Below are 10,641 nucleotides of genomic sequence, written 5' to 3'. Positions count from 1 at the left end.
AGCGTTTGAGGCTCATTGAGGAGGCGCTGTGAACTGTTTGCGTGCTACTGTATGTTTCATTTTTTTCCTTAGTACCTAATCAGATGTACAGCACTTTGGTCAACGTGGGTTGTTTTTAAATGTGCTATACAAATAAAATTGACTTGACTTGACTTGACACAAGATCGAATACCTTGGCTGCTTCCCAAGGCAGCGTGAGGTGCAACACAAGGAACTACAGATGCTGGAATCTTGAGCAGGCGGAAAGTGTAGATGGGAATGCAGTTCGATCAGTTCACATTAAATAAGCACGGTAGCGCAGCGGTAGAGTTGTTGCCTCACAGCGCCAGAGACCCTGGTTTGACCCTGACTACGGGCGCTGCCTGTACGGAGTTTGTACGTTCTTCCTGTGACTGCGTGGGTTTTCTCTGGGTGCTCCGGTTTCCTCCCACACTCTGAAGACGTCAGAGTTTGTGGGTTAATTTGCTTCTGTAAATTGTAAATTGTCCCTGGTGTGTGTAGGATAGTACTAGTGTAATGGCTGGTCGGCACGGACTCGGTGGGCCGAAGGGCCTGCTTCCCCCGCTGTGTCTCCAAAGTCTGAAACGCTAAAGATGTCTGCATGTTCGTTATTATAGAGGTATATTCCAGAACAAGGTGGCCAAACTGTTTGGAATGAATCCCCATGCTCTTCCTGCCACTGTACAGGGCTGCCTGAGCCGACAGAGGGTGTTGCTGGCAATCCAGCAGATGCAGCAACTGTTGAAAGGGCAGGAGAACCGCTTTGCTGACGGGATGCACACCATGAAGGCCAAGCTGTCGTCCTTGCAGCACTCCGTGTCCAGACCCACCGCAAACCAGCGAGCAGGTAGGCTGCAGATCAATGAGTGAATGAATACGTTTATGGGCCAAGTATGTGCACGTACAAGGAATGTGCCTTGGTGCCCCGCTCACAAATGACAACACAAACATACAGTTAACAATTAAGAATAAAGCATAAACACATCAAAACAATAAGGATACAACATTACGGTCTAAACATGTGGGTGAAAATAAACCAGAGCACAACAGAGACTACAGTCTTTGGTTATTGAGTAGAACTACCACTCGTGGAAAAAAGCTGTTTTTATGTCTGGCTGTGGCTGCTTTGACAGTCCGGAGTCGCCTTCCAGAGGGAAGTGCTTCAAAGAGTTTGTGGTCAGGGTGAGAGGGGTCAGAGATGATCTTGCCCGCTCGCTTCCTGGCCCTTGCAGTGTACAGTTGGTCAATGGGGGGAAGGTTGCAGCCAACAACCTTCTCAGCTGTGCGAACGATCCGTTGTAGCCTCCGGAGTAACTGACTCCACTTTGACTTTCAGAGCTGCAGCACGATAAACAGGCCCCACCGGCCCACCTCAAGTCCTCACCGACCATCAACTACCCGATTACACTCATCCCACGCTGATCTAATCCAACATTATGCTCCCGATCTCCCAGTGGCTCAGCACTTCAACTCCCCCTCCCATTCCCAATCTGACCTTTCTGTCCTGGGCCTCCTCCATTGTCAGAGTGAGGCCCAGCGCAAATTGGAGGAACAGCTCCTCATATTTCGCTTGGGCAGCGGTATGAACATTGACTTCTCTAACTTCAAGTAACCCTTGCTTTCCCTCTCTCTCCATCCCTCCCCCTTCCCAGTTCTCCGACCAGTGTCACTGTCCCTGATTACATGTTATCTCTGTTTGCTTTGTTGTCACCTTCCCCTAGCTAACAATGATCTATTCTACATTTCCCATGAACCCCATCTCCTTTGATGTCTCGTTCGTTTTCACACCTTACACTTCCTTATCTCTGTGTCTCCCTCTCCCCTGACCCTCAGTCTGAAGAAGGGTCTCGACCCAAAACATCGCCCATTCCTTCTCTCCATAGATGCTGCCTGACCCGCTGAGTTACTCCAGCTTTTTGTGTCTATCTTCAGTGTAAACCAGCATCTGCAGTTCCTTCCTGCACATCACTGTTATGCTACACATGTTGTTATCAATTCCCCGCAGATTCTACCACTGCCTGCACACTAGGGTGATTTTCTAAGACTTTAGACAGATTTTAAAGATGCAGCGTGGAAACAGGTCCTCCGGCCCACGCCGACCAGCGGACACTAACACACCAGGGGCAATTTACAAGTAACAGAAGCCAATTAATCTACAAGGCGGTGTAGGAGAAAACCGGAGCACCCGGAGAAAACCCACGCAGGTTACAGGGGAGAACGTACAAACTCCCTACAGACAGCACCCGTAGTGGGGATGGAACCCGTGTCTCTGGCGCTGTGAGGCAGCAACTCTACCGCCTCGCCACCGTGACCCCACAAATAACCTGCAATCCCGCACGTGTTTGGGATGGTCTTTTTCCACAGCAGGCAAAACTATAACTCATGACCCTACTTCAGTGAGTTTAAGACACTGTTTAAATCCACCAGCGGCTATTTAAACACAGCGCGGCTATTTAAAATAACTAATTCACCACAGGCAGGTGTGAAAATACAGGGTTATATGGACCACAGCATGCTGGCCAGATTTTTCCCATCACCTTTTGAAAGCACGTCTCTCTTGTGGGCACACTTCAAAAATAAACACAGCCCCATGTGTCCTCATGGGTCGACAGTCCACCTCACCATTTTCAAGTTTAAATATTACTAGAGCAAGTGGATCCGTTGGGCCCAAACCTCTCCTGCATTGGTGCAGCACCAACTCCTTCCCCCTCCCCTCTCCCCTCTTCCCCTCCTCAACCCCCTTCCCCCCCTTCTCCCCTCCCCCCTCCTCCCTCCCCTCCCCCTCCCCCTCTCCCTCCCCCTTCCTCCCCTTCCCCCTAAAATTGTTGCGCTATCATGTACCGTTTTGGCTGTAGTTCAGTTGTTTAGTTTAGAGATACTGCGTGGAAACATGCCCTTTGGCCCATCGAGTCCACACCGACCAGCGATCACAAGCTGCATCCTGCACACTAGGGACAACTTACAGAGGCCAATTAACCCACAAACCTACATGTCTTTCGAATTTGGGAAGAAACCGGAGCCCCTGGAGAAAACCCACAAGGTCAAAGGGAGAACGGGGCAAGCTTACAAGCTGGAAACATTTACGAGGATGTTGCCAGGACTAGAGGGTGTGAGCTATAGGGAGAGGTTGAGTAGGCTGGGTCTCTATTCCATGGAGTGCAGGAGGATGAGGGGTGATCTTATAGAGGTGTACAAAATCATGAGGGGAATAGATTGGGTAGATACACAGAGTCTTTTACCCAGAGTAGGGGAATCGAGGACCAGAGGACTTAGGTTCAAGGTGAAGGGGAAAAGATTTAATAGGAATCCGAGGGGTAACTTTTTCACACAGAGGGTGGTGGGTGTATGGAACAAGCTGCCAGAGGAGGTAGTTGAGGCTGGGACTATCCCATCGTTTAAGAAACAGTTGGACAGGTACATGGATAGGACAGGTTTGGAGGGATATGGACCAAGCGCAGGCAGGTGGGACTAGGGTAGCTGGGACATGTTGGCCGGTGCGGGCGAGTTGGGCTAAAGGGCCTGTTTCCACACTGTATCACTCTGTGACTCTATGAAGGGCCTGTTTCCACACTGTATCACTCTGTGACTATGACTTTAACGTATAAACTCCGTACAGCCAGCACCCAGAGTCAGGGTGGAACTCGGGTCTCTGGTGCTGTAAGTCAGAAACTCAACCGCTATGCCACCGTACCACCTTTGGTTACAGATTGGTTACAGGTTTTTATTTTATCCATGTTCTTTGACACGTATGATAAAAATAAGCTCCAAATATACATGTTGGCTCCTGGTTCAGCTACACGTGCAATGGTAACAAGAACATTGTCTCCTGATGCGACATTGGCAAAATTATCTGTTACTTGCTTCTGCAAAGTCACGGGTCACCAGTTAACTACTGGAGCTGTCGTCTCCAATCAAAACTGGAGATCTTTTTGTCACGGCATTTACACCGATCAACTAAAATATTATGACCTGATGAGCCAAAACATTGCGACCACCTGTCCAATATGCTGTTGGTTCTCCGTGTGCAGCCCCATAAGCAGCAGGGTGCGATGCACTGTGTATTGTGACACATTCCTCCCGTGACCACCATTAACATTTTCTGTGACTTGGGTCAGAGCATCTGTGAAACGGCAAGGCTTGTGGGGTGCTCCCGGTCAGCAGTGGTGAGTACCTACCGACAGTGGTCCGAGGAGGGACAAACCACAAACCGGCGACAGACAGGGTGTTGGGCGCCCAAGGCTCATCGATGCGCGAGGGCAACGAAGGCTATCCCGTCTGGTCCGAACCGACAGAAGGTCGACTGTGGCACAAGTCACAGAAAATGTTAATGGTGGTCACGGGAGGAATGTGTCACAACACACAGTGCATCGCACCCTGCTGTGTATGGGGCTGCACACAGAGGACCAACAGCATATTAGGCAGGTGGGCATAATGTTTTGGCTGATATAAATGCCAAGTGTCTGTATAAATGCCTTTTAAACCTCACAATTATATCTGAAATACCATCTTCTCTGGCACCATGATCCTGATATCAACCACTCTCTGTAACACACACCTATCCCTCAGATCCCCTTTCAAACTTCCACTTCTCACGTTGAACCCATGTCCTGTTCCTTGCGAAACCCCCACCAGGGTTTGAGCTCTCCGTCTTTCACCAACTGTTTATCAGGAGATGGTAGGGAATGGAGGTGAGGTGGGGTGTGACAGTGGAGAGTTCATCCCTCCAATTTCATTTAATTCGAGTACCAGTGAAGTAACACCCCAACCATACAGGGTGGCACGGTGGTGCAGCGGTAGAGTTGCTGCCTCACAGCGCCAGAAACCCTGACGCTCTCCCCGTGACCTGCGTGGGGTCTTTCCAGGTACTTCAGTTTCTCCCACACTCCAAAGACGTGCAGGTTTGTAGGTTAATTGGCTTTGGTAAAATTGTAAATTATAGACAACAGGTGCAGGAGTGGGCCATTCGGCCCTTCGAGCCAGCACCGCCATTCAATGTGATCATGGCTGATCATTCACAATCAGTACCCCGTTCCTGCCTTCTCCCCATACCCCCTGACTCCGCTATCTTTAAGAGCTCTATCTAACTCTCTCTTGAATGCATTCAGAGAATTGGCCTCCACTGCCTTCTGAGGCAGAGAATTCCACAGATTTACAACTCTCTGACTGAAAAAGTTTTTCCTCATCTCCGTTCTAAATGGCCTACTCCTTATTCTTAAACTGTGGCCCCTGGTTCTGTCCCTAGTGTGTCTAGTGTGTCCCTAGTTTGTGTAGGAGGGCGTTAATGTGCGGGGATCGCTGGTCGGTGTGGATTCGGTGGGCTGAAGGGCCTGTTTCCGCGATGTATCTCTAAACTGAACTAAACAGGGGGCTCTAACAGTAAGCAAACAGTACGGCAGAGGAAGTAAAGATGTGCAAGTTTGTAAGTTAATTGGCTTCTGTGAATTGTAAGTTGTCCTTAGTGTGTGTAGGACAGTGCTAGTGTACGGGCGATCGCTGGTCAGCATGGACTCAGTGGGCCGAAGGGCCTGTTTCCACGCTGTGTCTCTAAATCTAAACTAAACTAAACTTTGAGGTAAGGTGGGGATGTGGGCTTTGCTCAGACTCTTTCTCTCTCTAATCCAGCAGTCTCGTGTCCTTCGCTGGAGGCTCCGAGGCACGGCAAGAAGCTTGGTTCCACGTACAGCATGGACCACGAGGTGCACTTCATCTGCCTGCCTGGCTACCTGCTGAACGGCTCCAGCACCAGAGTGTGTCAGGCTACTGGGCGGTGGACGGGCAACACAGCGAACTGCACAGGTACCTGTCCTTTAGGGGTGCCAACGTTCTCACTCACAAAAAAGGTGATGTCACCGCCCTGCGCCCCAAGTGACCTCACCCAGCCAGCGGCCACGTGCTCCCGCTCCACCAATGGCTCACGGAGGTTGCGTAGCAACCCACCTCCCGGGCCTCCGGGCCTACACTGTCCAGGCCTACAGTGTCCGGGCCTACACTGTCCAGGCCTTCAGTGTCCGGGCCCACACTGTCCAGGCCTTCAGTGTCCGGGCCCACACTGTCCGGGCCTGCAGCAGCCCCCGGGCCTAGGCTGGAAGGAAGGAAGGAGGGAAAGGAGGAAGGAGGGAAGGGAGGAAGGAAAGAAGGAGGGAAGGGAGGAATGGTGGAAGGGAGGAAGGGAGGAAGGGAGGGAAGGAAGGGAAAAAACAAAAAAACAGGCCCTCCAGCCCAACTCGCCCACACCGACCAACATATTGGTCCACTACTCCAGCTACACTGGTCCCACCTGCCAACATTTGTCCCTCCAAACCTGTCCTATCCATGTACCTGCCCAACTGTTTCTTAAATGATGGGATAGTCCCAGCCTCAACTACCTCCTCTGGCAGCTTGTTCCATACACCCACCACCCTCTGTGTGAAAAAGTTACCCCTCGGATTCCTATTAAATCTTTTCCCCTTCACCTTGAACCTATGTCCTCTGGTCCTCGATTCCCCTTCTCTGGGTAAAAGACTGTGCATCTACCCGATCTATTCCTCTCATGATTTTGTACACTCCACTCATCCTCCTGCGCTCCACGGAATAGAGACCCAGCCTACTCAACCTCTCCCTGTAGCTCACACCCTCTGGTCCTGGCAACATCCTCGTAAATCTTTTCTGAACCCTTTCAAGCTTGACAATATCTTTCCTATAACATGGTGCCCAGAACTGAACACAATATTCTAAATGCGGTTTCACCAACGTCTTATACAACTGCAACATGACCTCCCAACTTCTATATTCTGGGGTAAAGTGAGAGGGGATAGATTTAATAGGAACCTGAGGGGCATTTGTTTCCACACAAAGGGTAGTAGGTGTATGGAACGAGCTGCTGGAGGAGGTAGTTGATGCAGGTAACTATCCAAATATCTAAAAGACATTTGGACAGGTACATGGATTGGAAAGGTTGAGAAGGACATGGGCCAAATGCAGGTAGGTGGAACTAGTGTAGATGAGGCATGTTGGTCGTTGTTTGCAAGTTGGGCCGAAGGGCCTGTTTCCATGCTGAATGACTCCATAACGTTGGGATATCGGAGGAACCCGGAGAGCCCGGAGGAGACTCACGCAGTCACAGCGAGAGCGTGCAACTCCACACAGGCAGCACCAGTTCAGTTTAGTTTAGTTTAGTTTAAAGATACAGCACGGAAACAGGCCCTTCGGCCCACCGGGTCCGCACCGACCAGCGATCCCCACACACTAACACTAGCCTACACACACTAGGGACAATGTTTACATTTACCAAGTCAACTAACCTACAAACCTGTACGTCTTTGGAGTGTGGGAGGAAACCGAAGATCTCGGAGAAATCCCACGCAGGTCACGGGGAGAACGTACAAACTCCGTACAGACAGCACCCGCAGTCGGGATGGAACCCGGGTCTCCGGCGCTGCATTCGCTGTAAGGCAGCAACTCTACCGCTGCGCCACCGTGCCGCCCAAAAGTCGGGATTAAACACAGGTCTCGGGCGCAGTGAGGCAAAGGTTCTACAGCTGTTGCCACTGTATCATCCTCAAAGCTATTTATGTTTAGTACATCTGATCTGTTTGAAGGTGTTTATTCACACAATGCTGGAGTAACTCAGCAGGTCAGGCAGCATCTCAGGAGAGAGGAATGGGTGACGTTTCGGGTCGAGACCCTTCTTCAGACTGATCGCATGCAAAACTGCGCCACGTGACAATAACTAACATAATCCTAAACCTAACAAAAACCTGAAGGGGGGTGTTGTTCAGGACAATGGTGTGACAGGATAATGAGGTCCAAACAGACCAGAGTTGAACCGTGCATAGTGCTCTCTCAGGCCATCCGACAGTGCATCACACAGGCAGGGCTTGCTCCAGGCCTAAGTCCAGGCAAGGAGACCATCAACAACATGCCTGCAATGCCTCCAGCCCACTAGACCGTGAAATTATTTCCACAAAACGTCTGAAGCTTTCAGCCCAACGTGACTTCCGCAATGCATCAAAGTGCCTGCCGGCTGCTGTGAAGTGGCCGAGCTGCAGGTGGGTGTGAGTGCAGGTAGTCTCACCTTGGCCAGCACCACCTGGCAGAGAAAGATCTCGCTGGAATGTGTCGATGCAGGTATCCATGCGGGGCAACGCAAAACTGCTTTACTCCAAAACCCACAGGCTGCCTTTGACTATGGTGGATTAGTGTGACAAGGAACACCAGATAACGTCAAGGACACAAAGTGCTCAGCGGGTCGGGCAGCATCACTGGAGAACATGGTTTGGTGGCATTTCGGGTCGAGACCCTTCTTCAGACTGAATTTCAGATAACCTTTGTTATTCAAATTTTCAGAACTCTGGCAGCACAGTGGAACTTGTACGTTCTCTCTTCGTTCTCTGCTCCGGTTTCCTCCCAACATTCAAAAGCCGTACTAATTGGCCCAACTCGCCCACACCGGCCAACAATGTCCCAGCTACACTAGTCCCACTTGCCTGCACTTGGTCCATATCCCTCCAAACCTGTCCTATCCATGTACCTGTCCAACTTTTTCTTAAACGATGGGATAGTCCCAGCCTCAACTACCTCCTCTGGCAGCTTGTTCCATACACCCACCACCCTCTGTGCGGTCTCACCAACGTCTTATACAACTGCAACATGACCTCCCAACTTCTACACTCAATACTCTGACTGATGCACAATACATAAGGACAAAGGTGAAGATACGGATGGCAGAATATAGGTCTCAACCTTGTAGCGCATCAGTTGCATAGGTAGAGTCCAATGTCCACAAGAAGGTGATTTGGTCAGTACCTAAGCTTATGGAAGAGCGTTCAGAAGCCTGATGACAGAGGGGAGGATGCTGTTCCTCTGATGGTTCGCGCTTTAAAGCTTCTAGCCCAGTTCATTATTATTGCCAAGTGTACTGAGGTACAGTGAAAAGCCTTTGTACCTTCTGCCAAACGGGAGTGGGGAGAAGGAGGAAGGACTGGCTTGGGACAAGTCTAGGATTATATTGGCTGCTTTTCCGAGGCAGCGTGAAGTCTGGGCTACATCTACAACTCTGTCTTGGGCAGGAGCGGTCCCCAACCAAGCTGTGATGCAACTCCTGACAAAGCAACTGTTATCCAAGATGGCAGATATATACAGATCGACGATCGTGTGTTTAGTTCGGTTTAGTTTAGTTTAGTTTAGAGATACAGCGTGGAAACAGGCCCTTCAGCCTACCGGGTCCGCGCCGACCAGCGATCATCCCGTACACATTCACACTATCCTACGCCCACTAGGGACAATTTCCACTTACACCAAGCCAATTAACCTACAAACCTGCACGTCTTTGGAGTGTGGGAGGAAACCGAAGATCCCGGAGAAAACCCACGCAGGTCACGGGGAGAACGTACAAACTTAGTACAGACAGCGCCCGTAGTCGGGATGGAACCCGGGTCTCCGGCGCTGCATTTGCTGTAAGGCAGCAACTCTACCGCTGCGCCACCGTGCCGTCTGGAAATAATTGGGATTGGGTCATTCAGACCCTCTTGGTTCTCACTTCATTCCATTAGGTTGAGGCTGATCGGCAATTATTTAGTCAGTGGTCATAGTTACTTTATTGTCATGTGTACCCTGGGATGGCGGGACTTTCATATGAGGAAAGACTGGATAGACTGGGCTTGTACTCGCTGGAATTTAGAAGACTGAGGGGGGATCTTATAGAAACATATAAAATTCTTAAGGGGTTGGAGAGGCTAGATGCGGGAAGATTGTTCCCGATGCTGGGGGAGTCCAGAACAAGGGGTCACAGCTTAAGGATAAGGGGGAAGTCTTTTAGGACCGAGATGAGAAAACATTTCTTCACACAGAGAGTGGTGAGTCTGTGGAATTCTCTGCCACAGAAGGTAGTTGAGGCCAGTTCATTGGCTATATTTAAGAGGGAGTTAGATGTGGCCCTTTTTGCTAAAGGGATCAGGGGGTATGGAGAGAAGGCAGGTACAGGCTACTGAGCTGGATGATCAGCCATGATCATATTGAATGGCGGTGCAGGCTCGAAGGGCCGAATGGCCTACTCCTGCACCTATTTTCTATGTTTCTATGTTTCTATGTTGCAGTGAAATGTTCTGTTTTACAGATAATCCAATAAAATCATACCATATATTTACACCTCATCAGCCAGGGTATTGAATATAGAAGTTGGGAAGAGGCACAAAATGCTGGAGGAACTCAGCGGGTCAGGCAGCATCTCTAGAGAGAAGGAACGGGTGACTTTTTGGGTCGAGACCCTTCTTCAGACTGATGTCAGGGGAGGGGGCGGGACAAAGATAGGATGTAGTCGGAGACAGGAGGACAGTGGTAGAAGTGGGAAGGGGGAGGGGATAGAGAGGGAAAGCAGGGACTACCTGAAGTTAGAGAAGTCAATGTTCACACCGCTGGGGTGTAAACTACACAAGCGAAACATGAGGTGCTGTTCCTCCAATTTGCGCTGGGCCTCACTCTGACAATGGAGGAGGCCCAGGACAGAAAGGTCAGACCCCAAACGTCGGCCATTCCTTCTCTCCAGAGATGCTGCCTGTCCCACTGAGTCACTCCAGCATTTTGTGTCTATCTATCTACCCTAGAAACATAGAAAATAGGTGAAGGAGTAGGCCATTCGGCCCTTGTGTGTGTGAAAACAAATGT

At 50.3% G+C, this 10,641-nt stretch overlaps 1 protein-coding gene across 2 annotated transcripts in view; it reads left to right on the top strand.

Moving 5' to 3' along the window:
- The first annotated feature begins 452 nt into the window (after positions 1-452).
- The window catches only part of fbln7 (fibulin 7), a 30,564-nt gene continuing 20,375 nt past the window's right edge, over positions 453-10,641 (top strand). For both annotated transcript variants that reach the window (XM_078398797.1, XM_078398796.1), the window contains exons 1-2: positions 453-847; positions 5,623-5,796. In XM_078398797.1, the coding sequence (XP_078254923.1) occupies positions 655-847; positions 5,623-5,796 (367 nt within the window). In that variant the 5' untranslated portion in view covers positions 453-654. The remainder of the gene's footprint in view (positions 848-5,622; positions 5,797-10,641) is intronic.

The sequence above is a fragment of the Rhinoraja longicauda genome, chromosome 5 (assembly GCF_053455715.1).
Source record: "Rhinoraja longicauda isolate Sanriku21f chromosome 5, sRhiLon1.1, whole genome shotgun sequence".
Lineage (NCBI taxonomy): Eukaryota > Metazoa > Chordata > Chondrichthyes > Rajiformes > Arhynchobatidae > Rhinoraja > Rhinoraja longicauda.
Note: the sequence above shows the minus strand (reverse complement) of the source record. Positions and strands in the feature narration are given on the sequence as shown.